This window comes from Pseudophryne corroboree, chromosome 10 (assembly GCF_028390025.1).
Source record: "Pseudophryne corroboree isolate aPseCor3 chromosome 10, aPseCor3.hap2, whole genome shotgun sequence".
Classification (NCBI taxonomy): Eukaryota; Metazoa; Chordata; class Amphibia; order Anura; family Myobatrachidae; genus Pseudophryne; species Pseudophryne corroboree.
The window spans coordinates 109210657-109229114 of record NC_086453.1 but is presented as its reverse complement, the minus strand read 5'-3'; the positions used below and the strand labels follow the sequence as shown (position 1 = coordinate 109229114).

At 47.2% G+C, this 18458-nt stretch overlaps 1 protein-coding gene across 3 annotated transcripts in view; it reads right to left on the bottom strand.

Moving 5' to 3' along the window:
- Positions 1-18458, bottom strand: part of RASIP1 (Ras interacting protein 1) — a 199192-nt gene that overhangs the window by 53674 nt on the left and 127060 nt on the right. For all 3 annotated transcript variants that reach the window (XM_063942723.1, XM_063942722.1, XM_063942724.1), the window contains exon 7: positions 6427-6578. In XM_063942723.1, the coding sequence (XP_063798793.1) occupies positions 6427-6578 (152 nt within the window). The remainder of the gene's footprint in view (positions 1-6426; positions 6579-18458) is intronic.

Sequence of the window (18458 nt, the reverse complement as noted above, 5' to 3'; positions counted from 1 at the left end):
GATAAAGAGATGTAGTATGTATGTATAAAGAAGAAAGAAAGAAAAAACACGGGTAGGTGGTATACAATTATGGACGGACTGCCGAGTGCCGACACAGAGGTAGCTACAGCCGTGGACTACCGTACTGTACTGTGTCTGCTGCTAATATAGACTGGTTGATAAAGAGATGTAGTATGTATGTATAAAGAAGAAAGAAAAAAAAAACACGGGTAGGTGGTATACAATTATGGATGGACTGCCGAGTGCCGACACAGAGGTAGCTACAGCCGTGGACTACTGTACTGTGTCTGCTGCTAATATAGACTGGTTGATAAAGAGATGTAGTATGTATGTATAAAGAAGAAAGAAAAAAAAACCACGGGTAGGTGGTATACAATTATGGACGGACTGCCGAGTGCCGACACAGAGGTAGCTACAGCCGTGGACTACCGTACTGTACTGTGTCTGCTGCTAATATAGACTGGTTGATAAAGAGATGTAGTATGTATGTATAAAGAAGAAAGAAAAAAAAACCACGGGTAGGTGGTATACAATTATGGATGGACTGCCGAGTGCCGACACAGAGGTAGCTACAGCCGTGAACTACCGTACTGTGTCTGCTGCGACTGGATGATAAATAATGATATAAAACATATATATATATCACTACTGCAGCCGGACAGGTATATATTATATAATGACGGATCTGCTGGACACTATCTGTCAGCAGAATGAGTTTTTTATAGAATAAAAAAAAAAACACCACACAAGTCACACGACGAGTGTTTAACTTTTTCAGGCAATCACAATATAGTATACTACTAACTATACTGGTGGTCAGTGTGGTCAGGTCACTGGTCAGTCACACTGGCAGTGGCACTCCTGCAGCAAAAGTGTGCACTGTTTAATTTTAATAATATGTACTCCTGGCTCCTGCTATAACCTATAACTGGCACTGCTCCCCAGTCTCCCTCACAATTATAAGCTGTGTGAGCACAGTCAGATATATACATAGATGATGCAGCACACTGGGCTGAGCAGTGCACACAGATATGGTATGTGACTGAGTCACTGTGTATCGTTTTTTTCAGGCAGAGAACGGATTATATTAAATAAAACTGCACTGTCTGGTGGTCACTGTGGTCAGTCACTACTAAACTCTGCACTCTCTACAGTACTCCTAAGCTCCAGTAAATCAAGTGTCTCTGTCTCAAATCAATCTCACTCTCTCTCTTCTAATCTAAATGGAGAGGACGCCAGCCACGTCCTCTCCCTATCAATCTCAATGCACGTGTGAAAATGGCGGCGACGCGCGGCTCCTTATATAGAATCCGAGTCTCGCGAGAATCCGACAGCGTCATGATGACGTTCGGGCGCGCTCGGGTTAACCGAGCAAGGCGGGAAGATCCGAGTCGCTCGGACCCGTGAAAAAAAACATGAAGTTCGGGCGGGTTCGGATTCCGAGGAACCGAACCCGCTCATCTCTATTTATAAGGCGCCACAAGTGTTTCGCAGCGCCATACAAAGGACAGTACAGGGAGACAAAACTTAGCATTACAGTAAATAAATAACAAAAATAGAGTACAGGTAACAAGGAGCACCACACATTCACAAGACATAGGGGGTAATTCTGAGTTGATCGCAGCAGCAAGTTTGTTAGCAATTGTGCAAAACCATGTGCACTGCAGGGGGGGCAGATATAACGTGCAGAGAGAGTTAGATTTGGGTGTGGTGTGTTCAATCTGCAATCTAAATTGCAGTGTAAAAATAAAGCAGCCAGTATTTACCCTGCACAGGAACAAAATAACCCACCCAAATCTAACTCTCTCTGCACATGTTATATCTGCCCCCCCTGCAGTGCACATGGTTTTGCCCAACTGCTAAAAATTTTCCTGCTGCGATCAACTTGAAATTACCCCCATAATACAGCTAGGATGTAAGTAGTGAGGGAGTGATCATCGTACTACTAGGAGCTGGCAGCCATAGATAGAAATGAGCCTTTACCAGGAGGAGAAAAAGCGGTAAAGATGGTCACTGAGTAGGGGAGAGCTGCGAGTGAAATGTGTCGAGAAGAGGGCTTAGATAACAAGAGGAAAGAGGGCCCTGCTCTGAAGAGCTAACAATCTAGTGGGAAGGGTCGGCAGACAGATGACATGAGGTGCAAGCAAGCAGGAGGTAGCCTGATGGTAGTATGCAAGCAAAGCAGAGATGTTCAAGGCATGAGGCAGGGGGACGGAGAAGCGGCCTCAGGACTAGGTTTTGTTTGCCCTGGTGCCCACAAATAACCCATAGAGAGTTATTTGTGGGCACCAGGGCAAACAAAAGAAAATGAGGGAGGTGCAGGCACTGTGGGGTCTCTTTTACACCTGCACAGTGATGTGCCAAAGGGGCCACACTCTCCTGAGCGCAGATAGAGAGCAGCGGAAGAACACAGGGCCGGCTCTGGTCCAGCTCATTCGATCAGTATAGCTGTGGCTATACTATGGGGGTCATTCTGAGTTGATCGCTAGCTGCCGTTGTTCGCAGCGCAGCGCTCAGGCTAAAAATCTGCATTTCTGTGAATGCTCCGCAATGCGCACGCGCGACGTACAGGTACAAAGCCCGTTATGGTTGTGCACAGGTTCTAGTGACGTTTTCATTCGCACTGGCGGCCGCAAGAAGATTGACAGGAAGGGGGCGTTTCTGGGTGTAAACTGACCGTTTTTAGGGAGTGTTTGCAAAAACACAGGCGTGTCTGAAAAAACGCAGGCGCGGCTGGGCGTTTGCTGGGCCGGTGTATGACGTCAAATCTGGACACGAATAGGCTGAAGTGATCACAATTGCTGAGTAGGTTCAGAACCTACTCAGAAACTGCACAAACTCTTTTTGCAGAGCTCGGCTGCACAAGCGTTCGTACTTCTGCTAAGCTAAAATACACTCCCCAGTGGGCGGCGGCATAGCGTTTGCACGGCTGCTAAAACTAGCTAGCGAGCGATCAACTCAGAATGACCCCCAATATCACTTGTTGGGGCCTATTCACATTACTGAGTACTGTGAGTTCTATCTAACACATACATCCGCTGTATTACTCTCTTAGATGTTCGCATTGCCAGACTCTACACATGGACAAAAGCATTTTCCTGAGTGTACCTTATACTAGAGGCACATACTGTATGCGTTCACCTCTAACTGAACTCATTGTTTGCACACTTCCAGGTATATATATATAATATGTCACTGTTCTCTTTCCCAGCAATCCTCTATGCTTTATAATTCAGATATTTTCACAATCGGCAGAGTTTATAACCTATCAGAGCGGGTAGTTTATTTTCCTGTAACTTCCCTGTAGAGCTTCTAGTTTATTTTCCTTTTCAGCCGTCTCCATGCCATTGATTCCTTCACAGTGTCAGGTTTGTACTTACACTGTCCTGCAATCTCTCTCCAGTTTCCTCTCTCCTGTCTTTTTTCCTTTTACTTTCCTCCTTTGTTTATAGCTTTTCTGATCTTTCGTATTGTTGTCCCTCCATTTGTCCTATGTTACCTTACAACCAACTGAATCCCCTCCATCATTTATTATAAACTTGTCTAGCTCTCTGTTTGGGTTTGTTCTCCAATCCCTGTTTCTCACCATTCTCAGGCTAGGCTAGTACTGTGTCTGGCACACCATTGCTGTTTAATGCCCCCTTGCCCAGTGCCCACTCTTTATGTCACTCTACTGAAATACCTCACACGTGACACACTGGCATTACTAGTGCCACTTCCAACTTACACAATCCAGGATTGACAGCTAAACGCTTCTGTAGTCAGGGGCGTAGCTATTCTTAGTGAGACCCCATAGGAAACTTTTTAGGGCCCCCCACTCCCCTCGCACCACAACTCTATCCCTATCACCCCCCACCTCATCACATCCCCCCTCCTCACAGCTTACTTTCCTCCCCTGCCCGTGACCTCTCCTCTAGCAGTGCACTGCCGCACATCTGCTGTCAGTGTACTGGCCAGCTCCGTGACTCCGTCCCCACTGATGCTGGGAGGATCCAGGCTAAACAATGCCACGCCTCCTGCCAGCAGCAGCGTGAACGTAGAGACAGAGCTAGCGCTAACAACGACAGCAGGTGTGTGTCACGCTCGGCTGGATTTGGGGATCCGGTAGCTTGGTCTTGCCCAGGGAAGTAGTTGTCTGCGGATGAAGAAGGCATGGGGGCTGAATATAGTTCCTTCTCATGGGACAGGGATCAAATAGGAAACGTAGGCGGGACTATGAGTCAATGAGTAATAGTTCCTGAGAATGAGACTGAAGGGAAAGAACTGTGACTTGTGAACGATGACTAAGAAACGAGGTTTGAAGACAAAAACTGCGGACTGTGACTTGGAAGACGAGGCTGTGGGTAGTGAAATGTAGACTGTGGATGGAGTTTTAAAGACGTGGCTGAAGATAAAGAACTGCTGATTGTGGCTTGAAAGACGAAGTTGCAGATGATAAACTGGAGACTGTGGATGGTGGCTTTGAAGACGCGGCTGAGGATGAAGAACTGCGGACTGTGGCTTGAAAGACAAGTTGTAGATGATAAACTGGAGACTGTGGATGGTGGCTTTGAAGACATGGCTGAAGAACGAGGCGGAAAGCCCGGGACCGTCCGTGCCCTAAGGCTCTTACTGGACCGGGTTTTCCAGGAGCGCTTCCACCGGCGGCACTAGGCTAGGAACGGCAGGGCTGCAGCAGCAACTGAGAAAACGGCTTAGCAGAATTAGGAGTAACCAGAACACGCCAAGGATCCTGGGAGCACAGGCTAAAGCACCTACAACAGAGTTGTAACGTGAAGCACTGGCGTCCCTGTCCTAAACCAGCCCCCTTTTATAGGTAGAACTTTCCCTGGATTGGCTGGAAGAAACAGGAAGCCTGCAATATGCTCCAACTTTGGTCTCCAACATGGCGGCGCCCAGTGAGGCAGACCTTCCTGCATCAGCACTCAGCTCCCTGCCCCTGGTCTCCTAGCAACCGCTAGGACGAGAGAGATCCGCTGCAGCGGCGTCCCGCCGCCACGAGCGGACCCCCCACCGTCGCCTCCCGCTGTGCACAGACCCGGCGCGGCAGTCCTCCTCCGCCACTGCCCGCACGCCGCCAGAGAAGCAAGCCCCGCGGCCCCAGCGTACCAGTAAGACCCCGGACGCTGACAGTGTGTATGCAGCAGCAGCACACTGCCAAAAGAGAAGTTACAGGGCACAGGAGGAGGCGAGGTCAGTGTCTGTGCAGGGGGAGGGCCGGGCCCTGCAGATGGCCTGGGCCCCGTAGCAGCTGCACCCCCTTCACCTACTTTTCTTACACCTATGCCTGTAGTCTACATCAGCTGCTGGCACACCACTGCACCCAGCATGCCATTTTCTTATATTAGATTGATAAGAATTTCTGTATGTACGGGTAAATGATCAACATATAGCTTGTCCAATCTAATTACAAATCATTGTGTGTGTGTGTGGGGGGGGGGGGGGGGGGGGAGAAGTTGATTATACAATAGGATAAACTTTTTACAAGGGGAAATTTGAGGTTATAAATATTTTTACCAATATGAAATTAGTAGGAAGTGAGTTGGACTAGAGTATTTTTTGATGGCATTTCACAAGTGCCAAGATCAACACAAGCTAACGGTACTGGAGTTTTGAAAAAAAACCTGTATGACATTAAGGAAGGTGGAAGGAGGAGAGTTTACAAACTGTGACCAGAGGTCCAAGCCCCAAGGTGGTGGTGTGGGGAGGGGGGGAGGAGGGAGGAGGCGGGGGGCTGGTTGATAGTCAAGAGACTGCCTTTTGGGTATTGTGTCACATTCAAATATTTTTTGGAGACCCTTTAGGAGCGCCTGCCAAGGCAGAGAGCCAGGCTGCATGAGAGGAGAGCGCAAGACAAGTCAGAAGAGGATGAGAGCTGGGAGGATCAGAGTAGACTGGAGGGTCAATGGAGCCAAGTAAGGAGGAGCAATACTTGCAGTGAGATGCCTGGAGAGCCAGATAAGGATGAGCAGCAATTGCAGTGAGTTGTCTAGAGAGGCTGCAGTTGCCCCTTGATTGCACCAGGAATTTGTCTAGGGATTGTCATTGATGTCCAGTGAAAGAACATCAGAGACAAGGGCCGGGCCCCATTAAGAGACACAGTGGGGAAGGCTGGCAGGTCACTGCAATTTTGAGGTACAGTAATTTATCATACTGATGAAAACATGCATTCATTTCCATGCACGTAGTGCATGAGCAAATACAGATGGATTTTCTCTACCTTAACCCATGATCATCAGGGACTGTAAATAAAGGAATTTCCAAAACGTTCGGATTTCCCTAATCCCCCAACCCAATCAACGGCAAAACAGCGAATTGTCCCAATACTTGCCAGATGTGTGGGACCCTTAACCTGCCCCAAAAATGGGTTTACTTCCAGCTATACAGAAAATGCATTGCATGTAATAGTAATTATTTTGGCCTTACCTTCTGACTCCCATTCCTTTTCCATATCTAGGATTTTTTGCTGGACAAAGTTGAGAAGCTCCATCGAGTTTGCCATCCACAACATTAAAGGTCGGAGGTCAGAAGCCACCTCTTCAATCCCTAGTGTGCTCGGAAAATTTTTGTCCTGCTGACTAGAATAATCAAGAGAAATGTTTTTATGAAGTATTTTGACTAATTAATTAATAAATGCAAAGTCTACCAACAACAAAACATTTTCAGGACAGGAGATACGACAGACTGTAAAAGCCTTTACACTTATAACAACATTGGCAACATGAAAACGTTGACTTTTGTTCTTATATCAGGTCACTGAAGGACACATTTAATTTAACAGGTAAAAGTTGCTCATTATAAAATCTGCTAACACTTATCATCCAAACGTGCGGTTTGGAATTCTTATCTGCATCAAGGTACAATTGGATACATACTTATTTCAAGACATTCAGATGCGCTGTTTTGTTTTTGCACAAATGTGTCATTTTCATATTTTGCCTTGAGAATAACTTGTCCCATACAACAGACGAGCTCTCACCTTTGCCGGATTGTAGTGCACATGAAAATGATCACAGTAAAAAGTGCAAAGAAGCTACTGCGACATCCATCCTACTTCTATATTAATATCACCCCCTTCTGGACTAAATATTTCCATTTAACTTCTAACTCAATTCTATAGTAAATCCATACCTCCCAATTTTTTAAACATGCCAATCAGGACCTGAAAAGGGGGTGTGACCTAGGATGAGAGGGGTGTGGCCCCACTGGGTGGGCATGGTCTTGCGGCACCGACCCATTTTTCTTCATTGTGGGGGCATGCCACTGCTCACCTCCAAGCATTGAATAAATGCCGTGTGCGTGCGCACAGCATGTATTCAGCAATCACTAGTTGCTTTGCATAGCAGAGCAGCAGGTGCTCGAAGCCTCCCCAACTGCCCCTTCCCCCCCCCCCCTCTTCCCACCCGTGGGACACTGCGACCCGACAGCGGGACAGTCCTGCTATTTGTACACTGTACCGCTGGAAACGGGATAGTTGGGAGGTATGGTAAATGAAGCTTAGGTGTGAGGGGACATTAAAGCTATGGGAGAGATTTATCTTGGAGAGAGATAAAGTGAAGAGATATAAAGTACCAACCAATCAACTTCTAACTATCATTTTTCAAACACAGCCTTTAAAATGACAGTTATGTGCTGATTGGTTGTTATTTTTTATTGGTAGCTTTGATAACTATCCCCCTATGTTACTGCATATGTGTGACATTTATACATACAGTAGTTGCCGACTTTCTGGCTGCCAGGGCAACCAAGTCGGCACAGCAGGGGGCGGTGTGGAGGGGCAGAGGCATAGAGGGTGGTGGGGGTTGTGACGCTGTATAGGAGGCAGATGGGAAGCCTGGTGGCCTAGATCACATCATAATGGCCATGCCCCTGCTATACAATGCTAAGATTACCGGCACTGTACAGTGGGGGCGTGGCTGCGATGATGCAAATGAGTGTTAATTACATCATAAGCCGTGAGTCCTCTGTAAGTGGGCGGCTGGGTGGCAGGCTGGCTCTGGGAGACTTGCCCATTCTTTTGGGTGCCAGGAACGCCACCCAATGTTCGTGAGCCTCCCGGCAGTACCAGCAGAGTGGGCAAGCATGCATATATATGATTGAATATATTTATTACATGGGTACTAGTGAGATTATAAATGCACAGAAGTTAATCGCATTGAAAGCACCTGGTTGATACAAAACTGATCCCACTGGAACTATAGGATAACTTTTAGCGCCGAGAGATGCGTGTCCCGGCCGTTGCCGTGGAGCCGGGATACTGCACCTCCCACTGACCCCCGCGCGGTGCCTAGCAACAGGCGGACGCCGGGCGCAAGGTTTTCTGGTCCCTGTCCAGACCCGTTGGGTCCCTAGCAACGGGGACGCCGGATGCAAACGGCGTTCCCCGTTGCTGGGTAACTAAGTATCCAGATGTACAAGAACGTGCAGCAGGACTGCAATTACGGAGTTTCTTCTGTGATTGGTGCAGGAGCATTTATATTGTCTTCCTGGTCACTGCAAAGACACTGGTGATAGTTTTTACTTCTGTGTGAACCTGTCAGCTCGTTGGAGATCCTGCCTGAGTTGTGCTGTGACCTGGAGACTTTGACTGATTGATTCTTGACCAGATCATGCCAGCCGGTGTTCGGGTTTTCGTGGAGTATCCACGCAAACAGTTCTTTGTTTATATTTATATCTTTAACATACCTGAGCATTGTTGCTCTCACTGTTTATTTGCTTATAACATCTAAGACCATTGTTCTCATTATCACTCATGCATTGGTGTTGCAGGGTTAGTTACAGTAGGTTCCCCTTACTTACTCGCAGTCTCGGGTGGTGCCTTGTCACTTAATAAGACAGGGGGCATCAGAGTATGGGCGGACCTAATTCGCCCATTCAAACGAGGCTGCCGTGGGCAGAAGAACACTAGCACCGCAGGCACCATCCGACCACTAAGAAGGGTAACGGAGTCAGGGGTAGAGCATGAGTTGCTGCAGACATCAATTCTAGCTGCAGCTTTACCTGTGAGTACTGAAACTTCCCAGTTGTCGCATACTCCCCTGAGTTCCAGGTACTCATCCATAACAATAACTACAGTATCCGTTTAATACACCTAACTAAACATTCAGGTAAAAAGTTATACTTTTGTATGCAAAGATGGTTTGTGGCCATTGACTCTACTGGCATCTTTCCATCTCTGTTTAAACATGCAGTGATTACTCCCATTCTGAAAAAACACAATTCTGACCCAAACACCCTCTCTAACTACCGTCCCATTTCTCAGCTACCCAGTCCCTCCAAGCTACTTGAGAGACTTGCCTACACTCGCCTTACACACTTTCTTAACTCCCACAACTTACTGGACCCACTTTCGTGCCCAACACTCCACGGAAACGGCACTGACCAAAGTAGTGAATGATCTGGTCACTGCTAGATCAAAAGGCCATTACACACTACTTATTCTTCTAGATCTCTCTGCTGCTTTTGACACTGTTGACCACTCTCTTCTCATACAAACACTAGAGTCCCTAGGTCTTCAGGACACAGCCCTTACTTGGTTCTCATCCTACCTATCTAATCGATCGTTCAGTGTTTACTTCTCTGATTCTACCTCCTCTTCTCTACCTCTATCAGTTGGAATACCGCAAGGCTCAGTCTTAGGTCCTCTGCTTTTCTCAATCTATACCTCCTCTCTTGGTAAACTAATCAGCTCATTCGGATTTCAGTATCATTTGTACGCTGATGATACTCAAATCTACTGTACCTATCCTCCCCAGATTTATCACCATCTGTATTGGCTCGTGTCACTGGATGCCTGTCTGCCATTTCATCTTGGATGTCATATCGCCACCTCAAACTCAACATTTCCAAAACAGAATTAATTATTTTCCCACCAGCTAAGGGTAGTTACCAACCTGATATTGCCATAACTGTTGACAATGCAACTATCCACCCTACCCCACAAGCTCACTGCCTAGGTGTCATCCTTGACTCTGAACTGTCGTTTCTTCCACACATTCAATCTGTCTCTAAATCATGTTACATGCACCTTAAAACATATCCAAAATACGCCCTTATCTTACACAAGACACTGCAAAAACTCTGATCCATGCACTCATGATCTCCCGAATTGATTATTGTAATAGTCTCTCTCCTTACTGGTCTCACCACTTCAATCCATTGGCTCTCACCACTTCAATCCATTTTAAATGCAGCTGCTAGGCTAATCTTCCTCGCCAGACGTTCTTCGTCTGCTGATCCGCTCTGTCAGTCCCTCCATTGGTAACCGGTATTCTACCATGTCAAATATAAAATACTTTTACTTACATACAAGGCTATTAACCAAACTGCACCATCATACATCTCCTCACTCATCTCAAAATATCTCCCTACCAGACCCCTCCGCTCTGCACAAGATCTGCGTCTCTCATCCAGATGTATTACCTGTTCCCACTCAAAATTACAGGACTTTACCCGGGCTTCACCCACTCTGTGGAATGCCCTCCCATGCACAATAAGACTCTCCACTAGTCTCCAAACCTTTAAACGTTCCCTGAAAACCCATCTCTTCAGACAAGCCTACCAAATTCCTGACCCACACACATAACCTTCAATGCTTCCCTATCCAGTTACATTCCCTCTGCACAGTCCCCATAACCTCACATTTTGTCTTCCAACATTGCTGGGTGATCATATCATACAACCCACTAAGAACCTAGCAATCTGGGGAACCATTATGTAACAGGTAGCATCTATCCTTGTTTATCAATGCCTATTTCCCTATAGATTGTAAGCTTGCAAGCAGGGCCTTCCTACCTTTATGTCTGTCTTTGCCCAGTTTTGTTCCTTAACTGTTGTTCTAATTGTAAAGCGCAATGGAATATGCTGCGCTATATAAGAAACTGCTAATAAATAAATAAATAAATTGACTAACCAAGGAATATTCCACGTACTAAGCCTGAAAAGTGATAAATATCACTGTGATAAAGCACCAGCCAATCGGCTCCTAACTGTCATGTCACAGGCTGTGTTTGAAAAATGACAGTTAGGAGCCAATTGGCTGGTACTTTATCACAGTGATATTTATCACTTTTCAGGCTTTGTTGGGAGAATTGGATATCGCCCCCTGCGCTCTCCCATCACTTTTGACGTGAGATAGGGGCGATAACATTTGAATCTCGCCCAATGAGTCACTGTGACTCATTGTAATGCTGGCGGATAGCGTCCCTTTCACTGTGGTGGGCTGTGGGCCTATTTTCAATGGGGTCCTGGAGCTGCAGCTCCACCTGCCCCATTGTGAATCCGTCCCTGCACACACGCATAGATTTGCATTCAAGCACAATATTCATGACTGTATGGAATGAAAGATATATTTGCACAGATACAGATCTGCTCCTTTGTTTACCTTGGAGATACAGTTGTTTCTTTATCATAATACCTAGTAAATTCAGTCTAATACTGTAACTCCATCTTTATTTTATTTGGAGTATATATGTTAGCATGCCTATTTCTACACAAGTACATTGTCTAATTTGTATCTTCTCTACTTATGACTTTATTTAATGGACTCTCATCAACAACCCAGAAGTGGTCCAAAACACCTTTGGGCCGTTAAGTATATCTCTGCCTAACACTGAAGCAGATCCTACTGTTCTCAAATTATTACTATTACCAGTGGCGTATCTATAATGGGTGCAGTGTGTGCAGTGCACACGAGCCCCTGGGTCCAGAGAGGGGCCCACACCGCACACACTGCACCCATTTCTTCTATACTTACCTTTCTGGCGTCCACAGGTGTCTGTGTCTGAGCCCCCAGCTCTCCCATAGCTGGCACCGCTGCTGTTAGCGCTTTGAACACTGAGACTCTGGCACAGTGCTAGAGTCTACAGCAAATGCACAGGTCTGTCTCCGAAAAAATGGCTGCCGCGCAATTTTTTCGGAGTCCTGCACATGCCATAGTCTCAGTGTTCAGGGAGCTAACAGCAGCGCTGCCGACTATGGGAGAGGAGGGGGCCCACACACAGAGACTGCACACGGATACCTTCCTCTCTAGATATGCCGCTGGGTAGGACACACTCTATTGAGATCTCACTCTTGGTTGAAATAGACTAACTATAGGCAGAATTTAAAGGGCTTGAGATCCGCTTCTCAGTGGAATTTAGACTCCCCCATGCAATGATTAGGATAACAATACTAATGTTGAGAGTCTATAAATGATTGCATTCTCTTGAATATTCTCACCTTGTCAACAGGTAAAATTTATACCTGCAGTTTAACACCATACCTGTGTGGTACAGGTTGTTTTGGGGATTAATAGACACCTGTTTTTTTTTCCCCTTTTAATTTGATAACTACTTGTAAAATTTGATTTAAAACTAAGAGTCTTTTTCTCTGTTTCCTCCGGATACTCTGGATTCCTCCCACATCCAAAATTAAACTGATAGGTTAATTGGCTCCAAACAAAATGAACCATAGTGTGAATGTGTGTGCGTGTATACGTGGAAGGGAATATAGATTGTAAGCTCCACTGAGGTAGAGACTGATGTGAATAGCTAAATATTCTCTGTAAAGCGCTGCGGAATATGTGTGTGCTGCATAAATAACTGATAATAATAATAATAATAATCCTTACTTGAAGCACCCAGTTTCACCCATTTAATCTTTGTGGCAACCAAATGCAATAGTTTAATAAGAGTATTCATATGTTCCATGTTAATGTATTACATAGAACATATACACACACACTGACTTATGGAGCCTGCCTGAGGGAAAAGGATGCCGCAGGAAGTCATTGCTGGGGGTATGGGGCACTTTTTATCATTAGGCCCCACCCACATGGCAGAATACAGCGATTTGCAGGTTGGTGGGGAGGGGGTGGAGCCAATATGATGTGATTCTATTAGATTCATGCATATTGGCCCTGCCCCCTCATCACTGACCCATGAATCACAGCGTACAGCCACGAAAGGCGGTGTACAGGGGAAATCCCTGGTGGGCCCCAGACCCTCATCTAGAGGTTAGTAATTTGGTGGAGCAGGGTCATTGATGAATTTAAATGTATGGTTTGTTTTTATGGAAACTACACCAAGATTAGCACTCCTGCCAATCAAAATGGTTGGTCCACTCCTGACACACCCTTGTCCCCTCCTATAGATACAGTTCTTTGCATGTCCTCTTAATGGTTGGCCAAGTCCATATGGTGGCTGGCCACACGCCAAACGCTTGGGCATCTACCACTGCATTCCCTGGTGGGCCCTTAATACCCCAGCCCGACACTGTGTACATATACTATTTGAATACTGAATATTCCCAGGCCCATACCAACAAAGAGACCCTTGCCAGGATGTTTTACTCCATGGGGGGAGATTTATCAAAGCGTGGATAGAGATAAAGTACAGGCTGTGTTTGCAAAATGACAGGAGCTATTTGGTTGGTACTGTATCTCTCTCCAAGCTTTGATAAATCTTCCCTTATCTACTGCAGTCACATTAACATGAAGTAATCAAGCTTAAGTTCTACTTGACAATAATTGGACAACGCTTTACATAATTGCTCTGTAGTTTCTATCGGGAAAGAGAGAAAACGTAGTACGTATTGAGTTTTATGGCTAATATTATGTTTAAATAAAAGTATTACAATACTTCTGGGGGAAGTCAGTATCATAAACTAGTGTTTTGTCCTTCATTGGGGTGATTATGGAGGGTGGTCTTCAGGTTGCCGACTGTCGGGATCCCAGCGCACAGTATACCGGCGCCGGAATCCCGACAGCCAGCATACTGACAGATTATCTCCCTCGTCGGGGTCCACGACCCCCCTGGAGGGAGAATAAATAGCGTGCCACCGTGCCCACAGTGTGGTGAGCGCAGCGAGCCCGCAAGGGGCTCATTTGCGCTTACCACGCTGTCGGTATGCCGTCGGTCGGGCTCCCGGCGCCGGTATGATGGTCGCCGGGAGCCTGGCCGCCGGCATACCATACTATACCCATTATGGATACACTGTAACATTATAAAAAAAACATAACTGTGGTGAAAATTGTGTTTCTACAAAACCTCACATGGCCAAAGATTAATAGGAAATCCCTGCCATAAAACATAATACATCATATTCTGATGTGTAAGTAATAGCTTTAAATAAGGAGTGAAATCACTTCCCTCCTTGGTCTGTCATGCAAAAGACAACAGGGATCTCAAAAGGAAATAACCAGTCCTGCCAGTCTGGTGGGGTGTGTGAGGCCATGCAGTGATGTCATAATGGTAACTGTGCATGCTGTGATGTCATAATGGTAACTGTGTATGCTGTGATGTCATAATGGTATTTGCCTATATCATTGTGTTGCCGCTGCTGCTTCTCTCATTCTGCAGCTACAGGGCCCTAACAGCACATCGCTCCTATACGGTTACTGAGAAGGCGATAACCCATAAGCTTAGTGACTGCACAAAGATAAGGGCAGCTTAGTTCTATACTGCGGCATGACTACTATAACATATGACTTTGATGACAGGACAGTGGGCCTGATTTTGATTTGAGAGTAAAGCAGAAAAAGTAACTGTGTACCTGGGAGGAACTAATAGATTTTTAGCTGTGTAATGTGCTCCAGTGTTTTCTGCCTTCCAGGATAAGTTCTACTTGACAGTTAGACAACACTTTACATAGTTGCTCTGTAATTTCTAACGGGACAGGGAAAAATTTAGTATTGCGTTATATCTATGGCCAATATGCTGTTTAATTAAAATTATCTCAATACATCTGAGGGAGGTCAGTTTCATAAACTAGTATTTTATCTTTAATTTGGGGTGATTATGGATACACTGTAACATTAAAAAATCAAGATAATTATGGTGAAAATTGCATTTCCGCAAAGCCTCACATAGCCAGAGATTAATTGGAAATCCCTGCATACAAAATGGCAAGCAGAAGAAGTGGCGCTCTGAGACTTGTTTCAGGTGCAAACAGCAGTAACGCTTAAATCAACGTTTCGGGGTGTTACCCCCTTCACCTGGATAAAGCCAAACAAAATTCAGTAATACATGATATTCTGATGTCATACCTCCAAACTGTCCCGTTTTCGCGGGACAGTCCATTTTTTTTGGACTGTCCCGCTGTCCACCCGCAGGCCACAGTGTCCAGCGGTGGGATAGGGGGGGGGGGGGGGGCTGTGGGAGGCTCCTGTCAGTCGCTGCTCTGACTAGCAGAGCAGAGAGACGGAGACAGAGGGACTGGGGGCATGCCAGCAGCTCATAGAGCACTGGGCATGCCCCGTCAGTGACTAAATTGGGAGGCAAGGCTTGTGATCACGGAATCCACACAAAGCCACGCCCACTTTCCCTGAAGCAACACACCCTCTTGGGCGCGGCTATGCCACGCAGAAGTCCAGACTCCCACAGCAGACATGTGATGTGAATGTGATAGTTTTAAATAAGGAGTGAAATCACATTTCCCCTTGGTCTGTCATGCAAAAGAAAATAGGAGTCTCACACAGAAATAGCCATTCCTGGCCTGTCTGGTAGGGTGTGTGACAGGGCCGGCCCTATAATTACGCTAATTACGCAGACGAGTAAGGCGCCGCACATAGAGGGCGCTCACTCAATCTGCAGTGCTAGCAGCGCTCAGCACAGCACAGTATTACTCACTGTGTCTATGCTGCTGCGGCTGCCTCCTCGGCGAACGCGGCTCCTCCTCCCTAAGGGGTCTATTCATGTAAGAATGCAATGTTTATGTTTAACTTATCACTACACATCGCATTCTTATTTCAGGGTTTTTTTTCAGATTTTTAACGCAATTCATTAATACTTACCAGTTCCCCGATGCGATGCGGTATCCGGCTGTTCCACGATCCCAGCTTTCCCAGTCTTCTCTCTTCATACCGCGGCTGGGATCTTCTGCACATGCGCAGTGTCCCCCCTGCCTCCAGGTGTCATCTGCGCATGCGCCGGGGAAACGAGACCTCCAGCAGTGGGCAAGGGCAGCAAGGAGGAGGTGACCCGGCATATGCAAATGCATATGACCTGGGCTCCTCTGATTGGCTCTTGTCACGGAAGGGGGCGGGGAGAAGGCAGGAGATGGACGTCTTCACTGCTCTTCTCCTGTACAAGCCTCCCCATCGCCTGTCTGAGATGGCGATGGGGTTTTGCGAAGGGTAACGGAAAGCTGGGCTTTCCGTTCCTACATGAATTGCAGTCACCATACAAACGTATGGTGATGCGATTCAGTCACAGAGCGGGGGTGCCGCTGGGGAAATCAGGGACTTCTCCACGGTAACCCGCTCTGTGAATTGCGGTAAGCAGAGAAAAGCCCTGTTTACTGCAAAACAGGGCTTTTCTCTGCTGCATGAATAGACCCCTAAGTCCCTGTGTGCATATCTGTAATGAGCGGAGGGACGTCATGACGTCACGCCGCACATTACAACATGCGCTTGGGCAGGACGCCCGCCGCCGCCAGCCGCCGCGCCTGTCATGATAGTGGAGCGCGAGCGTGCTGCTGCCTGCTTCCCACAGTTGACTGACCGCGTCCGCCGCCGGAGACATCTTCAGCGGGTTCCTCCCGCGCACAGGCCGCACTGCTGGCTGCCGCTGCCCGGCTGACTGAGGAGGTAGAGACTGAAGTCAGTCTCGTGCAGACTTGCAATGCAGAGACCTGTTATCCTTTCCTGGCTGATTCCTGGGCTGACAGGCTCAGTGCAGGGCCGGCCCTATTAAATATTAATATATAATAAATATATTCAGTGGCATATTTATATAATATATTATATATAGACAGACTATTCTATATTTATTACAGAGGGAGCAGAGCACTGCAGTCTTCTGCACACGTGTGCTGTTGCCTGTTGCAATTTTTTTCAGTGGGCAGGGGGCTCAAAACTTGCAGATGGCCCCTTCATTATTATAATGCCACTGTAGAATTATAATTAATGAGGGGGCCATCTGCAAGTTTTGAGCCCCCTGCCCACTGAAAAAATTGCAACAGCACACATGTGCAGAAGACTGCAGTTCTCTGCTCCCTCTGTAATAAATATAGAATAGTCTGTCTATATATATATATATATATATATATATATATATATTTTATATATGCAAGTGAATATATATATTTAATAAATATATATTAAATAGATATATATTCATGTGTGTGTATGCAGGGCCGGCCCGCCCATTACGCGTAAGAGTAAGGCGCCGCACTGTGGAGGGCGCCGGCAACGTAGACCACGCTCCCAGCCCATGCTGCCTGCTGTAAACCGCCAGCTCATTCTAGACTAGAGCTGTCAGTGCCCTAGCCAATCCGCTGTACACAGGAGGTGACTGGCTGCTTCCCCAGCCAGTCACCTCCTGTAGTCTCCAGCGAATCATAGCCTTCCCTGCGGACGGTGTCTCCCTCGGCTCTCATTGACCGCCAGTCTGGCACGCTGCGGCTTTGAGTGAGCGCCGGTAACTGTGTGGTGCGTGTGCGCTGTGCGGGGGGAGAGGGGAGAGCTGGTGCTAATTATGTGCTGCGGGGAAGGGGGTAGTGAGCGCCGGTAACTGTGTGTGTGTGCGGGGGGAGAGGGGAGAGCTGGTGCTAATTATCTGCTGCGGGGAAGGGGGGAGTGAGCGCCGGTGACTGTTGTGCGGGGGGAGAGGGGAAAGCTGTTTGCTTTATATGTGCTGGGTGGGGGGTTTTGAGCGGGCTCCTATATCTGTCACACTGGGCTCAGTGGCCATCACTGCAGCACCAGAGCAGGAAGAGGACCAGAGCTGCTGCAGTACATGTCAGTCATCACTCCTCCCCTCGGCACCCCCAATGACACCCGAGATGACTGTGGGCACCCCCTTCCCTTGCTGACACCCGCGATCACCTCCTTCATTTACACATGCGATGACTATGGGCACCCCCTTCCTTCGCAATCACTGTGGACACCACCCTCCCCCGCTAACACAGACAATCACTGTAGACACCCCCTCCACTGACACCCGCGATCACCGTGTCTTGGGACGACAACTGGGGGTCCGAGATGGTGGCTACAATGTGTCTAAATGGTCACCTGGTGCAATGTGTATAACGCGCTCTACCGGGTGCAATGTGTATAACGTGCTCTACCTGGTGCAATGTGTGTAACATGCTCTACCTTGTGCAATGTGTATAACGTGCTCTACCTGGTGCAATGTGTGTAACGTGCTCTACCTGGTGCATTGTGTATAACGTGCTCTACCTGGTGCAATGTGTATAACGTGCTCTACCTGGTGCAATGTGTGTAACGTGCTCTACCTGGCGCAATGTGTGTAACGTGCTCTACCTGGTGCAATGTGTTTAACGTGCTCTACCTGGTGCAATGTGTTTAACGTGCTCTACCGGGCGCAATGTGTATAATGTGCTCTACCGGGCGCAATGTGTGTAACGTGCTCTACCTGGCGCAATGTGTGTAACGTGCTCTACCTGGCGCAATGTGTGTAACGTGCTCTACCTGGCGCAGTGTGTGTAACGTGCTCTACCTGGTGCAATGTGTGTAA